Source organism: Molossus molossus, unplaced genomic scaffold (genome assembly GCF_014108415.1).
Source record: "Molossus molossus isolate mMolMol1 unplaced genomic scaffold, mMolMol1.p scaffold_m16_p_10, whole genome shotgun sequence".
NCBI lineage: Eukaryota > Metazoa > Chordata > Mammalia > Chiroptera > Molossidae > Molossus > Molossus molossus.
The window spans coordinates 35,007,450-35,024,635 of NW_023425345.1; the positions used below are offsets into that span (position 1 = coordinate 35,007,450).

Genomic DNA, 17,186 nt, shown 5'->3' on the forward strand with positions numbered 1-17,186 from the left:
AGTTTAGATAATCTCTTGTGTTCAGAAGTTTTATGGGGAAATTCAATGGTTTCATAATTCTCAATGCACAATCGGGAATATCTGAAGTCACACGTCACTGGGACCATTCCCGTCTTTCACTAAAATTTTTTCAATACAGTGTAACAGGTAAAAAGGGAAATCAGACCACTTACAAGTCCCGCCCTATGCAATACATGCTAACTGACATCTCAGTTCCTTACTCTACAAAATGGATATGATAATAGTTTCTATCTTATAGAATTTGGGAGTGTTGTGAGTTCATGCATGTAAAGAGCTCAGAGCTGGTGCCAGACATGGTAAAAACTCAGAAACTGTTAGCCTTATTACGAGTGTCCTCGCTCATAAAAGGAAGCTCAATGAGATGGCACTGAATTGAACCCATGGGGATCAGGCACTGAAAATTAATGGAAATATCCAAAGGAAATTCCAGTTTAGCAATTTCACTTTTTTCCTTGTGTACATTTAATAAAATGCAGACTTTAATTCATTTTCCAATGTGTCTAATTCCTTTACCTGAAAATAACCTAAGAAAGAATACTGTGTCCAAATTTATGACATGTTATTTAGGGATCACCATATAGAAAACTTTGGTTTTATTGACAAAGGTTATGAATTGACTATAGTATTATATTTTTAACAGGAAAATTACCTCATAAGCCAGGGTTATAGAAAATTACAAAGCTACAAACCTAGTTGATTGCAGAAACAAAAGTATGTTAGAAAAAGTAAAGAAGTGGACAAAAAGACTGTTATGAAAATGAAATATATAGAAAATAGATTCCTTAGAAGTTACTGGGAAAGCAACATAATAATAAATTAATGGCAAAGAGGTACATAAATCTCAAACTAAAAGATTGCAAATGCTACACCACTATCATTTTGACATTTATAACTATATCCAATTACTATTTTCCAGGATAAGATAGAATACAGGGGTATTGAGAAATTCCTGACTGTATGTGTGTGCTTGTGCATGTTCATTGCAACACTGTTTGTAATGATAAAAAATTAGAAATAACCTTACTGTCTATCAATAAAGACTTTAAAAATGTTCCATTTTTGGATAGAATTATAGAGTTAGTAAAAAAGAGAGGGTTATCAATGGGTTCTGACTTAGAATAATGTCAAATATTATTCATTTAAGTAGCACATCTATTGTCTTTTATGTATGTGTAGAATGTTATGTAGCATAACAAATACTTTTGGGTTGGAAAAAAGTAATTTTCAACAAAAATATTTGTGTGATATGATCCCACAATTTTATTAAAAATCGAAAGAGAGAAAGAGAAAAGGAAATGAGTACAAATAAAAGAAATTTGTAACACTGGTTACCTCAGAAGAGGGATTATGAAGAACTTTTACTTTAAATATATTCCTACAACATCTGAATTGCTTTTTTTACAATGACCCTGCATTTCTTTTGTAAGCAGAAAAATCCCAATAAAGTTAAATGCTCAAACTATAAGTTAGAAGAGTACCTGCTGAAACTGTTTCACTTAATAATTTCATCTCCAGTTCATAGCTTGTGTCTTGAAATTCTTCCTCGACAAAAGTCTACAGAGAACACAAGGACAGGTGGGTGAACGTGTCTGCTTCAGCCCAGATGCACTTTCCTTCTGCAGGTGTCTGTTCCCTTCATTCTAAGGCCCCAGCTGACACTTGCTCTGGAATAAAACTGGACTTAAAAAACTATATTTCATTCATTTTTTAAGTATGCACTTTATTTTTTTAATTGTTGTATTACAGATGTCCTTCTTTTTATCCCCATTGACCCCCCTCCTTCCCACTCCCACCCCTCTCCTTCTTTGTCTGTGTCCATTGGTTGTGCATATATGCATATAAGTTATTTGGTTTATCTCCTCCCATCCCTCCCACCCCTCATCCAAAAACTGTATTTTAAAAGTCAGTTAAAATGAGAGCACATCTCTGCAGAGCTTCGAGGAGGCAGGAGCCAGCCTGCTCAGATGCTCTGTTGGAAACCGTCAGGTGTAAAACAGAGAAATTAGGAAGCAATGCAAACTATAAAAATATTGTTTATATTTGCATTTTGGTTTTTGCCAAGTTTTAGATTTTGCTTCATTTTGGCAATCAGTTCTCCAATAGAGTTATTCCAAAGCCTATGATTGGGTAAGCCCCTCAAGGAAATGAAAGATGCTATGTACCAAATTAATACAAGATGTCTCATTGTGCTTTAGTGTAGTAAAAAGAATACCACAATAGGAGTACAATACAATTAGAATTATATCTAAATCTGACACTAAGTTACCTTTGTGACCTTGAGCAAATCATTTAACCATTAGGGCCCTCAAATTTCTGATCTAACAATATATTTGACACTCAGATGTGTGCCAAACATAATACATCTTGCAAATAATCCTAAGAGATAGCTATTATCTTCATTTTACCAAAAAGAAAACTAACTGTTCCTTAGGAAGATAACTGTTCTAAGGGTCAAATAATGGTGAAGTAAAGAAATTTGTATACTGTAAAGCACTAGGTAAATGAAGCATTATTGTAAAAATATAGTGTGTGTGCTAATATTTGCAAACTGAATGATATCAGCAAACTTCATTTGATCTCAAATACCACCTGAAACTTCTATAGCAATGGATTAACCTTATACCAGAATTCTAGTCAGAAGCTTAAAGCCCGTTAATTACAGCATGCCTCCCATCCTCAACCACCAGCCTTTCATCTTCAATGACCATTCAAAGCCAAGTCCCCTCGTAAACTGTCCTTTTCCTTACTCTCATCGCCGTATCACCCTGTCTTCCTCTTCACCAGTTTTAACACTGTTGTATTCTCTGACAACACTTTCCATTGTGCCTCTGAAACTTCTCACTAACTCATTCATTCACAGAATTTTTAGAGTACCTAAAATTGTGCAGGCATTGCTAGATACTAGGAATAAAAGAAAGATATATATATGTATCTGACTTAAGGAGCTTCCAGTCTATTAGGGAAGCAGATGAACAAACAGAACAGTTTTGTGGGTGTAGTAAGAGTAAGGGGGTCCACAACAGAAATACAAAGGAAGAATAGTCAATTCTGTATGTAGGTGAATATATAAACAAACAAACAAACAAACAAACAAACAAACAAAAACAATGCTACCCAAAGATGATGAAGTTTGAACTAAATCTTGAAAGATAATTAGGTCACTCAAAACAAAACAAAACAAAAATGGTGGGAGGGAACTCCAAGTGTGACTGAAGGCAGAAAGGCCGGAAGCAAAACAGAGGACTCCAAGCAGTCGGTAGGTCGGCGTGAGGCACGCCAGGAGGGTGCAAAGGTCGGAACCTAGAAGCAAGCAGGAGCCAGATTATGGAGATCTTTGGGTGCTACTCTGAAGACCAGAATTTCTCTTGTGAGTAAAGGAAAGCCTGCAAAAGGCTTTCGATAGAAAAGTGACAGGAAGGATCTGCATTCAGAAAGATACCCTGGTGGCCCGCTGATGAATGGGTTGCTCAGTGAGGAGAAAGGAGTCCGAGGTACGAGGATCAGGGCCATTAGAAGGAGCGTATATGAGATGATGAGTAAGTGCCGTCAACACAACTTGGCTGCGATCGGCTGTGGAAGTAAGGCAGGGACAGGCGGAGCCTGGTTTTCAAGTGTCTTCGGTTATAAGGTGGAGGTGGTACAATTATCAAGAAAAGAAAAGGAGGAAGGGCAGCTTTGGGGGAAAAGTAGTGAATTCTATTGTAGATAGGTTGAATTTGTGTCTGTGGACACGTAGGTGGCCTTTGAGATGATCTACCATTAAAAGCCAGTTGTGTTTCTTTCTAACAGGGATTATCGTCATTAAAAGAACCAGAGATATCTGACCAATAAGCGAGTCAGGCTTTCCAATTCGCATCTTCAAAGAGTTGACAATTCTTCAGAGTTTACAACAAACTGATTTCTTGCTTTGTAGGAAGCCTAAGAATTAAGACTTTCTTAACAGAACTGTCCCCTTGATAACCACAGTTCTTCAGCACGCAACAGGAATGAAACAGCCTCGACAGTGTCACGTAAGAGAGAGAATGATCTTGTATTTAGCACACTGCCTTCAGGCAGTTAAAATGTTTACTCTCTTACATCACTCTTTAGTTCAACTGACTTTTTGGAAGTTGGACTTCCATGAAGGAGGCAATGTGCCAGTTCACGTTCCGGTGCAGCCTATTCATCTTGAGCTGCTCCAGCGTGCCTTGCTGTCATTGCAGCCGTATCATCAGAACTTCTCCGTGACCGAGCCTCAACTCCAGACCACACTTGTTGACAATATAGTTATTCATAGTTTCATATGTTATAAAGATCCTTGTGTTTTTTGGCAATGGAGCTGAAAGAAAAATGTTTTTTTCTTCATATTATCATGTTTTATATTTTGTAATGAAAAGTCCTCATTCCATAACTGTTATAAAAGTTGGCTATTTCCCATGTAGTTTTCTTCTAGATAAATTCATAGTGTATTTTAATAGTGTTTTATAATAAATATTTTATAAACCTTTTAGGTTTATAATAAATTCATTTAAAAAATAACATTTTCTAAAAATATTTGCCTCAAAATGCTGATAGAATATGAAGCAGAAAGAGTAGTTAAAGTATAATTTTCAATGACACGAGTCTCGAGAGAGGCAGGAATTGGCTTATGATATGCAAGAACTTCATGGAACACTGGCAAAGTATTTTTCACTGCACCTTGATAAATGCACAGATATTGTGAAATGGAAATTCTTTTAATCTATATGCAATTTGCATTTGACATAAAAACGTGACCTGAATCATGAATAAGATCACTGGAAACGTAATAGAAATTACAGAAACAGATCTTAGGATCCACTTGGGAGCTTAGCATACGGCATTTAGATCAGTAGGAAAAGCCTAGGTTTATAAGGTAAGTGCTTTTATATGGCTGGTTAAGATTTGAAATTAAATAAATTTAGATTCTTTATTCCCATTTACACTAAAATAAAATCCCAGATGGATAAAAGACTTAAATGTAAAAACATAACTGAACTAATCAAAAAGCGACAAAAATCATGAAAGGATTTGAAGAGACAGTGGGAGACTGATGTGAACGATGATGAATGATGGAGGTGATCTTGATGTTGCAAAATGCCAGCAGTGAACACTTTACAGATTGAATAGAATGTCTTAAATGTTATTGCCCATCAAAAGAAGATCTGTACAAAGGAATTCGCTGATCTGCCCTGGCTGGTTTGGCTCAGCGGTTGGAGCGGTCGGCCTGCGGTACAGAGAGACCTGGGTTCAGTTCCCGCTAAGAGCACGTACCTCGGTTGTAGTTTGTCCCCGGCCCTGATTGGTTGTGTGGGTGGCAGCCACTCGATGTGTCCCTTTCACATCAATGTTTCTCTCTCTCTCTCTCTTCCTCTCTCTCCCTCCCGCTCTATCTGAACAAAAAATGGAAAAATGTCCTCGGGTGAGGATAAAAAAAATTAATTAATTAATTTAAAAAAGGAATTCGCTGATCTGAAACCCAATTTTTTTCATCCAAAGAGAATTTACATTGAACTCGAGCTTCAGAATAAATTGTTTGAACTGGCTGTTGATAAGGAATGAAGGATGAATTTTGAAAATTTAGCATCATTGCTTCATTTGGAGTATCAGTTAAGAATTGTTATCCTGAGTTTGCTGAAATCTCATTCATTCCTGTAGCTTTAATACCATCGATAGGCCAGTGGTTCTCAAATCTATGCTCGTGAGTGACGTTCTTTGTTTAGGCCACACACACCCTGTAATGCTTAACTCGAGAAGTGCAGAATCTGCCCAGGGACATGGCAGCTGTGTTCGACTTCCCTCAGATCTCCCGGCTCACATTTGCTTACTTGACATTTCCATCTGTGTGTCCCAAACTTACCATGACCAAAACAAAAGTCTTGTTACATTGTAACATGCAACCAATTCAGCCCATTCCTATCCATCTCAGTAAATTAAACCACCATCTGCTTTTTTTCCCAAAATAAAAACTCAGCAGAATTTTTCTCTTTACCTCCAAAATGTACCCCAAACATATTCACCTTTCCACGTCTTACTTCCACCTTTGTCCAAGCCACCTAGACCTTTCCTGCCTCCCACCTACTGGACACTGCTTCTCCTCTGGCCCCTCACAATTCATGATCTGCAGAGCATCCAGAATATCCTTTCAAAGCCATAAATCAGATCATGCCATTCTTCTGTGCACAACCCTCTAATGGTTTCCCATTGCATTTACAATAAAATCTTAACTCGCTACTCTGACCTGCATTTCCTGTTTCATTTGGTTTCTGCTTCCTCTCTGACATCATCACATACCACTTCTTTCCTTGCCCACCATACACCCATCCACTGGCCTTCCTGGTCCTCATTTCTGCCTCATGCCCTTTACAGTAATTGTACCCTCAGACTATGATATTTGTACCTAATTATCATACACTTTGTTCTTTCTGGTCATCCAGGTGTCAGCTTAAATACTAATTCATCATACAGTCCCCCCTAACCCAATCTAGTTACTCCCTACGGCATAACCCTGTTTAACTCTGTGCACGGCATTCATGACCATCTGCTATTTCCCAGTTTTTCTTACTAGCCGTTGGTTTTTCTTGACTTGTCTGTAAACCACGAGAGCAGGAATCTCATTTGTTTCTCACCACTGTCCCTGGGGGGCCAGAACAGTACCTAGTATATATAGGTAGACATTCGATAACTATTTGTAGAACAAGTCAAGGAATAAGAACAAGGTCCAGGGAAATGAATTGCTGGAGTACATTTGGGGGAAGTTGAAAGCTGTTGAACGTTAATGCTAGGTTTTTCACATGGGCTAGCCTCAAATCTCAAAGGCTACTTCATGTCAATACACTTTTCCCTCTGACCAGAATAATTCCTTTTCTTCACATGTAAGCTCCTCCATGCCTATGAAAAGATTTAGCTCAAATGTTACCTCATCAGTGAAGACTTCCCATCTGTTCACTTATTTTTTCTTTTGGATTTTTTTGGGCTTAATCTCAACTCCCACACATAATCTCTCTCATTGCACGTATCAGATTGTATAACTGTTACTCCTCTGCAAGACTGTTTGCTCATTAAAAACAATGATCACGTTGAATTCCTTATAGAAGGTACTTGGCAAATGTTTTCATATATGAGAACCTTATGTATATATTCATATATGAGTATATATACATATTTATTTAATACATAACATATACTCATATTTACGGTAAGTCTTGTATCTGACAGTATCTTAAAGACAAAGACTATTTTTAAGTTGAACTTTAGAATCACTAAAATATTTCTGAAGTTGATTGATATTTTTAAAAAACAAAAATATTTATCACAAATATATGCTTAAATTAGGCTTTTCTAAAAAATTTTAAATATATATTTATTGGGAAGACAGTGTTATCCAATACCTACAGTGTTATTTTATTATTATTATTATTATACATTTAAATTAACTAAAATATGGTATTAAGAGCCCTCTAGTGGCAAAGTTCTTAACAGACCCATGAAAAAGGAAAGAATCTGGACCATCTTCTAAATCTAAGAGGTTTTTTTTAAAAAACTAACAAAGTACTAGATACTTACTCTCTGTGATCATATTAAACATGAAGCACAACTCGGGTATGTTTGATCATAAATTATGACATTATTATACTAATAATGTTCTTGCTACTAGCCTCCAAATTCATTAAAAATATACAAGAAATGTAATATTTAAATATGCCAACCTAAGCATTTTACCCTTAAATAAAGTTGTAAAAGCAGAGAAATCTCTTCCTCTAAAACCAAAACTTCGTAAGCTAGACTACTGATCTTTCAGGTGGTCCCCTAGTTCACGCCGACTCTCAGAAACACATGTGCATACACACACACGTTCAATGTCATGAACTGATATGCCAGTTTCAAAAATTAGAATACATTTGCCACACAAAGTAAACAGGGTTATGAATGACATTTAGGGTTGTAATAGTCCCTATATTGCTGATTATAAAGGAATCCAAACCTAACCACCAGAATCCAAACCTAACCACCATCCACAAATACTGCTTCAAATTCGCTGAGTTCCACATGGACGGTAAGGAGCACACTTTTCCTGCGACCACTGCAGGGTGGCGGAAGACCTCCTTCACCACTCCTACTGTGCCAGGTCACCACAGGGTGCAGAACTGCTGAGGAGAGGGTCCCAAGAATCTCTTGTGACCAGTTTGTAGATTCCGTAAACATAGCAGAAAGTTCCCAGCACACTCAGCTATAATGGAAAGGGCCTTAAGTGTCTCCAAAACACAGAATAATTTTAATGTGGGTAGTGGTTGAATTTCTTGATATGGGTGACTGTTCTTTTTGTTGCTGTTGCTGTATAATAACTTCTTTCCTTTTTAAAAATGTATTTTTTTTTCATTTTTCAGAACAGTTAGTTCTTATGTATGTTATTCACAAGTCAGACTCAAGTCAGGGCCTCCTTTTAATCACTTACCCATCCATTCATTCACTTATCCCTTCACTCATTCTACAAACATTTATTGAGCCCCTACCATGGACCAGGTCCTGTGCTTACTGTAAACATGAAGTCTATCAACATATTCTTGTCCTCGAGATTATAATTTAGTGTTTAAGGTAAGAAAGAATTAAACAGAGTGGCAAGAGCATAGTAGCGAGTTATCTGGTTTAGTCTGAAGATAAGGGGTGACCTTTGTGGATATGAAGTGTAAGTCTTGAAAGACAGGGACCAGTGAGATGGGGCGGCTGGGGGTGACTGCAGGAAGGGGCTTGCACAGTGACAGTGTAGCTAGTGACATTCCCCCTGTAAACCGAAAGGGACAAGACACGCTTTATTTTCTATTAGGAAAGTAAGGTGTGTTCAGAAATTATTGACTGAAAATTAAAACAATACACAAGTGTAAAGAGAATTTTAAAATCACTGATAAAATGCCACCCTCTACCTTTCTCACACTCCCTCCCCCACCACCCAGAGAGCCACTGTTTGATGATGAGGTGACCAGGTTTTCTTCTGTGCGTTCACAAGTATTTTTCCCTTCACAAAAGCAGACTCCTATTACAAATACAGTTTTATAACTTAGAATTAATATCTTAAAACTATATTTTAGGTATCTTTCTTATAAAACTGTATCGGTTCTGCATGGCCAGTGGGGCTAAGTGGTTAAAGTGTCGACTTGTGGACTGAAGGGTCTCGGGTTCGATTCCCAGTCAAGGGCATGTACCTGGGTCGCAGGTTCAGTCCTGGTCCCGGTCAGGGTTGTGCAGGAGGCAACCAGTCGATGTGTCTCTTTCACACTGATGTTTCTTCCTCTCCCCCCACCCCTTCCCTTTCCACTCTTTTTAAAAATTCAATTAAAAAAATGTCCTCGGACGAGGGTTAACAAAACAAAATTTAAAAAGTATACAGGTTCTGATAAGGAGTTAATATCCAAAATACATAAAGAACTCATACAACTCAGTAGCAAAAACAAAACAAAAACAATCTGATTAAAAAATGGGCAGAGGATCTGAATAGACCTTTTTCCAGAGAAGATATACAAATAGAAAACAGGCCAACGAAATGGGGCTCAACATCACTAAATATTAGGAAAATACAATTCAAAACTGTAATGAGACATCACCTCTCACCTGTTAGAATAGCTATGATCAAAAATACAAGCAATAGCAAGAGGTGGCAAGAATGTGGAGCAAAGGGAAACTTTGTACACTGTTAAGGAGAACGTATATTGGTGCGGACTCTAAGAAATCAGTGAAGTTTCCCCTCCAAAGTTAAAAATAGAACTACCATATGGTCCAGTAATGCCACTTTGGGGGTATTTATTTGAAAGAAACAAAAACATTAACTCAAATAGATATATACACCTCCATGTTCACTGCGGCATTATTTACAATAGCCAAGGGACACACACACACACACACACACACACACACACACATACACACACACACAGAATATTATCCAACCATAAAAGAAAGGAAATCTTGCAATTTGTGCCAATATGACTTGAGGGCATATGCTAAGTGAAATAAGTCAGAAAACGACAAATACTGTATGATCTCACTTATATGTGGAAACAAGTAAGTCAGTAAATAACCAAACCCACAGATACAGAAAACAAATTGGTGGCTGACAGAGGTGGGGGTGGGGGTGTGAAATGGGTAAAGGTGGTCAAAAGCACAAACCTCCAGGTATAAAATAAGTCCTGGGAATGTATGTACAGCATGGTTACTATAGTTAATAGAACTGTATTACATATTTGAAAGTTGCTGAAAGAATTTAAAAGTTCTCATCACACACTCACACACCCACACACACAAAATGTAACTGTGTGGTGATGGATGTTAACTAGGCTTACTGTGGTAACCACTTCACAGTATATACAAATATTGAATCATCATGTCATACACCTGAGACTAATATTAATCATCAATTGTATCATAATAAAATTTCAAAATTAGCCCTGGCCAGTGTGGCTCAGGTGGTTGGGCATTTTCCTGTACAGCGAAAAGATGCCGGTTTGATTCCTGGTCAGGGCACATTCCCGGGTTGCAGGTTCGATCCCTGGTAGGCAGCCAACTGATGATCGATGTTTCTCTCTCATTGATGTTTCTCTCTCTCTCCCTCTCTCTCTCTCTCTCTCTCCCCCTCTCCCTTCCTCTCTCTCTAAAAAATCAATGTAATTTAAAAAGCAAAATTACATTGAATGGCTGTTAATATTTGACTTGAATATTTTATAACAATCTGTGAACTATATTTGCTACTATGAGCACTTCAATGAACACTGTAGCACATTATTTTTATTTGTAGGCATACCTCAGAGATATTATGGGTTGGGTTCCAGACCACCACCATAAAGTGGGTTGTAATTTTTTTTGCTGGTGGAGGGTTTTGCCTTAAATTTGTAAAAAGCATAACATCTGTGAAGTCCAAAGAAGTGGAGCACAATAAAACGAGGTATACCAGTTCTTGGCCTACTGTCCCATAGTAATAAATTACTACAATGAAATGACTAATACATGTGCATAGTGCCAAAGTGCTCTTCAGAAAGACTGGACAAATTTACATTTCTAACAGCAGTAGGCCCGAATGCCTGCTTCCCCATGCTCAATCTTTTTCTTCAAGAAGACCCTTCAACATTTCATATAATAATGGTTTGGTGGTGATGAACTCCTTTAGCTTTTCCTTGTCTGGGAAACTCTTTATATGGCCATGGATTCTAAATGTCAGCTTTGCAGGATAGAGTAATTTTGGTTGTAGGTTCTTGCTTTTCATCACTCTGAATAGTTCTTGCCACTCCCTTGTGGCCTGCAAAGTTTCTTTTGAGAAATCAGCTGACAGCCTTATGAGAACTTCCTTGTAGGTAACTAACTGCTTTTCTCTTGCTGCTTTTAAGATTCTCTCTTTGTCTTGAACTTTTTTCAAATTGTTTATGGCCAAACAAAAAAAAGCTGCTTAGTTCTGAGAAAATACTAAATTCTAAAGAGGTAATTTATTCTAACATAATAAGTAAGTAGCTTAAGGATCCTAAGAATAGAAAAAAGAGCAGAAATTTAAAGGAATATTACTAAATTAGTCAATATATTATCAGACATCTTAAGAGAGGAGTAGAATAGTTTCAAAAACTAATTTTTACTTATAAAATTTGTTCTTACAAAACCAAACACTGAGGAAGTAATAGTAATGTAAGATAACCTCTCAGTTTATAAAAGTATTTACTGCAAGTTTCCATTTAATGGTAAATTCCCTTAAATGAGTTTGAAATATAACAAATACACAAAAAAAGTGAATTTGAAATATAATAAACACACAAAAATTAAATGACTTCAAAGCTTTTCAAGAGTGCTCCTAAAATAAAAATGAGAAACTCCTATGCTGAGCTTTAGGATGTTGAAGCAACAGACTCAACTATGAAGAGTGCCTAGTAACAGAAGGCAAGAAAAAAAAAATACACATTCAAAATTAGGACATTGGCAAGAAAGTGGCTTTCAGACAACTGCCAGTTGTTTTGGGGGAAAAATCTTGAGAATGTTTCAGGGGACTCTAATAACACTTGTTACATAAAGAAAAAATGTACACATTGAAATGTGTCTTACCATTTGTACTACACTGTCACCTAGTTCTTTGACTTTCATTTCTTCCTCCTGGACTGAGTGGGACTCGTCTTCCTGTTGTTTATACTCCTCCTGTAGCTCGTTGCTGACTGCTGCCTGTACACTCTTGACTTCGTCGTTGACAGAGAGAGGCACCCTGGAAGCCCGTGCCTGTAATAATGTGGGGACAGGGTGCAGTGGCGTGACATGGTCGTAGCGAGTGTGCAGGAGCCGCAGGGCAATGTCACTTGTGGCTAATATCCTTGGAATTTCAAATCCAATTTGCATTTCAGAGCATCTGACACTTCTGTGCCTGTTAGTAATAGATTTTAACAAAAAAGATGAGGCCCCGGGAAACACAAGAACTGTTGCGAATTTATACCTAAGCAGGATTTCTCTCTGCTTCAATGTCGCCACAGTTTTGAATCCCGACCATGACTTGCATTCCTTGCAGGATTTGGACCCAGTTTCTAAAGTTCTACAGCTCAAAAAACACTCTTGGGATCCATAACCCAGTACTCTTCTCGTTACGGGCAGCTCCTTCTCTGTGTCCTCTGTATGGCCTTCTTCCTAACCGTCACCTGAATGTTGATATTGCTCAGCTCTCCATCCCAGGCACTTCTCTTCTCCCTCTACATAATCTCCTTGGATATTATTTCTATGGCTTCAATTATCATTAAAAGCATCAGGAGTGTTTGACATGAGTTCTATGTTTCCTGGGGTTGGGTAGGGGAAAGAACCATCTGGATAAACTTTAAAAGGTCCAAAAAATGCCCTTACGTGTATGTGTGTGTGTGTGTGTGTGTGTGAGCATATAGAATTATTTAAAGTTCATTAGTGTCTATGATTCCCAAAAAGTTAAGAACTACTGGTTTACATGCTAATGACTCCCAAAAATATATCTCCAACTCAAATCTCTCTGAAGTCCTTCAGACAGTTGCACTGTGATATTTCACAGGTACTTCAAACTCAACAAGTCCATCCCTGCACCCCCCTCACCATCACCATAAAGATAAAGCACACTTGTTTCTGCCTCCACTACTCATTATCTCAGTAAAAGAACCACCTAGTTCTCTTCTTACACCTGGGTGGTTAATACAAGGCTATTTGTTTTCCTTTTATTCTTTAAAAATTATACAGATCAATTCTCTTCTATGAAACATATTTCATAAAATCACTCTTATGTGTGTAACATATTTCATAATAAAAAGGTTATATTACTATATTGTCTCTAATTTAGATGGAAACCAGAGTATTCTGTAGCAAATGCAATGTGAAAAATATTTCCTTCCTTCTACTCAATATCAAAAATTAAGTCCAGTTTCTCCCCCTGTAATATAAGTAGTCTTTTCAGAGCTGAGACCAGAACCTCCTAACTTTTAGTCTAGTAATTTTTTCTTAAAACTTATTGCCATACTAATTCAATGAATTTGAAATATTTGAGATCAGGCAGCAACTGAGTGATCATGAATTTATCATCACCACTATCATTCCTCAGAAAGCTGTTATTTTGTTAAAAATAACTGGAGAAACATCACTTAAATATCTAAAAAAATAATAAACATGAAAGTGTTATTTTTTGAAAAGTATTATTTTTAACAGTTCACAAAGATAATGTGTGTTGTTGTTTTAATTTGACATTGCCTTGTAGAAAGCACCTACCACTTCTAATTTTGGGGGAAAGGAAAGTTAAGCACTGAAGAGAAGAGGAAGACCTGATATTTATTTGGCATGTATTTATACTATGACCTTTCTATGCATTAATATTTAATCTTCAACCCAATCCTATTAAGTAATATAATCATCATTGTACTGTTGATATACTGAAGCTCAACAAGGCTATGTAACATGCTGAAGGTAAATGGCAGGTCTATGATTCAAAACCCCATTTGACTGACTTCTTAATTAGCATAGGTTCTTCCAAGGATGCCATGCGGTGATTCAACAGGCATATGTCTGGTCATCATGATGTGACTCTGATGTCTTTCAAACTACAGCATCACCCATGGGAATACCTTGGGTTCTTCTTGAGGTTTGCCCACACATATAGAGTAACATTTTCATCTTGAATGACTTTTTCCATATTTCCAGTGTCCAGATCTGCTAAAGTACTAGCTTGCTGTAAGAGAAAAAGAAAAACATAAAAGATCAGAGGCCTCATAAATTATCGACTTAGATAAGTTATCTCATCATTTAGGTGTTGGATTCCTTCACTACTTAAAAGAGTTATTTGGGTAAAACTAAGGTTCAATCAAAATGGCAAAAAATTGCTTAAAAATTCTCAAAAATGATACAAACATATTTTAACTTAATTGAATGTGCTTTCTACTTTCCACACAGTTCCTCTTCAAGTGCCTAAGGATTAAAGTTGCTCCTATATACCCAAGTGTCGATTACTGTTTTGTTACCCTTTTCAATTTTAACATTATCATAATTTTCATTTTAACTATACACATGATACCTTAACTGTACCTTATCAAAATGTAAATTATGCAAGTATCTGCCTATTTCTGAACATATCAAAGTTAGAAAACGAAATATTCAGTTTATAAAATCCAGATGAGTTGTGTATTTTACTAGTCCAATACTTGATACCCAACATTAAACATACACTTTAAGGTTTTCTTAAAAATTTTTAAATAAGGACTAACATAGCTTGATGACTATTGCTCAAAAAATTAGCTCCCTTAAAGGGCTTAAATAAATTAATATGTAACCGGTTGCTGTAATTTAAAAACTTAAAAGTATTGGAGGTTGATTTATTGCTTTGTTTTTAAGTGACTGTCCTCTGCCTCCACTTATTTTTTCTGTGAAATTAACTTTTTAAGTGTCCAGGAGAGTTGCCTTGTAGACTTGTTCCACATTGTCGATTTATCTGTTTCCTCACAGTATTGTTTAACTTGTTCCTCTATCTCCTTATTGTTTGTGTACTGGAAGTCAGGTCTAGGTAGGTTTAATTAGATTCAGATAAATTATTTTTATCAAGAAGGCATCATAGGTTTCGTTGTGTTCTTCATATTACAGCCCTTCAGGAGGTATATTATGTCCCACTATTATTTATGTGGATTTCGTCGCTTGGTTCGGGTGGAAACTACCCATAACTCCATATTGCAAAGTATTTTTCCTAATCAGTAAGTAATCTATGGTCTAATACTTTGGCACTATGAGGATAATGTGTTCCTGAACAACTCAACTTTTCACCTAAATAGTTAGATAGCCATTGATGATCCTTGTCAACTATTACATTAAGGATTGAAAAATGATGATTCTTCTAACTGACCATTCCTCCTACATTTATCAGACTGTTCTCCCTCACTGTCCTCCTTCCTTTTTGGAATACGACTATAGATTTATGGATTTTTTTAATGTATTCAATGTATTATAATCAATTATAGTCATTATTCTTTCTGATATTCACATTGTCCCAAATTTGACTAGTGGGAGACTCTTTAAGCTAGTCATGTCCTTTGGATATGAATCCATTAGACTTTGAGCATTTATTTGCTTTCTAGCACAAGAAAACTCAACCTCATCTTTAAATAATGACCTTATCTTTTACTTTCCCTGCTGCAGACCCGGAATCAGCCATTACCTTAATTAGACCTGGCTCCTTTTGATGGAATGAGTTCATACTGATATTTCTATTTTAAATATAACATTTAAGTATTTTTTCTAATATTTTTCTTTTATATACTTTATCTTTTTTCTCTTACACTAGAAATCTTGATTAATAATTATATTTCCTTGTTTTTTCTTACACTATAAATAAAATAGTTGCAAAATTGAAATACAAATATTATTGCTAACAATAAACTTAGTGAAGGTTAAGCCTTCTTTGTAGTTCTTTTAGTAATTAGAACATATTCTACCAGGGCTGGGATTGTTTTCTTGACCAAAAGAAAACAAGAGACAAAATAGCTGAAAGCAAAGTGTGACCTTAGATTGTTTTCTGATTAAAAAAATAAATAAAACAGAAACAGCTATAGAAGATATTTATGGGATATGAGGGAGATTTTAAATATGAACTGGATATTGGAATATATTATAAAATTTTTATTAATTTTCTTAGGTATAATAATGGTTTTGTGGTTATTCGAGTATTATCTTTAGTGCTAAGATATTCAGAAAAATAGAGTGACTATAATAATTGCAATACTGTATCCACTGATTTATCTAGAGTACATATCTAATACATAATGTTATGAGCTTATTTTCATAATGATCCTTGTAAGTCTTAGCAAGTATAATAAAGAAAAATAGATTTTAGCTACACTGATGTTTTATTTATTCAAAAATAAAATATTTCCAGTTGTTAAATATGGGTAAACATGTGTGCCTGAAATGATTCCACGGACTTTTTCATAACCTTTAATTTTTGAAGAAAAAGATGCTGAATGTTTTATGATATGGCATAAAATGTAACCCTTATGAAAGTTAGCTATAACTTTCACAAGCACGCGGCCACTCACAAGCACGCGGCCACTCACCCTGAGTAGAATTTCTGTGGCCGTGTTAAACTTGAGATGAAGGAGCTCCCGCAGCTCTAGAATCGATCCTTGGTACTGCACGATGTTTTTCTCTTGCAGATCATATGGGGGGGTTTCCAATAAAATTAATTTCAATTTATCAATTAACTAAAAAGCAAAAGTATAAAGTAAAAATTTACTATAAAAGTACATCAAATCTGACAAACAGTCAAAGAAAAAGTGAAAAGGGGGATATTCTAACATTTCTGAATCAAAGAACATATCTTATTGTCCGTAAAATAAATACAGGAAAGAATTTTTATATTATTTAAGAGCATGGAAAAATACATTATTTCTTCCCAAAGAAATATCACTACCTAAGACTGTGGAACATAAGAACCACAACAGTATGAGGAGAGAAAAATTACTAGTATTTACTGAATACTTACTGTGTACTGAGAACTCTCTAAATGCTTTATATGTTTTAGTTCACTCCATCCTCATCATAACTCTATGATGTAGATACTATTATTGTGCCTATTTTATAGATGAGAAAGCTTAGGAACACTTGGTTCCACCTGTAAGAAGCTTGGAAGATGTCACTCTGTCCTAACAAATAAAAAGCTGAACAGA

At 36.1% G+C, this 17,186-nt stretch overlaps 1 protein-coding gene across 1 annotated transcript in view; it reads right to left on the reverse strand.

Moving 5' to 3' along the window:
* The window catches only part of CFAP94 (cilia and flagella associated protein 94), a 46,880-nt gene that overhangs the window by 14,901 nt on the left and 14,793 nt on the right, over positions 1 to 17,186 (reverse strand). Inside the window, exons 5-8 of the mRNA XM_036250748.1 lie at positions 16,575 to 16,721; positions 14,103 to 14,206; positions 12,091 to 12,400; positions 1,500 to 1,575 (exon numbers count right to left, since the gene is read on the reverse strand). Of these exons, the coding sequence (XP_036106641.1) occupies positions 1,500 to 1,575; positions 12,091 to 12,400; positions 14,103 to 14,206; positions 16,575 to 16,721 (637 nt within the window). The remainder of the gene's footprint in view (positions 1 to 1,499; positions 1,576 to 12,090; positions 12,401 to 14,102; positions 14,207 to 16,574; positions 16,722 to 17,186) is intronic.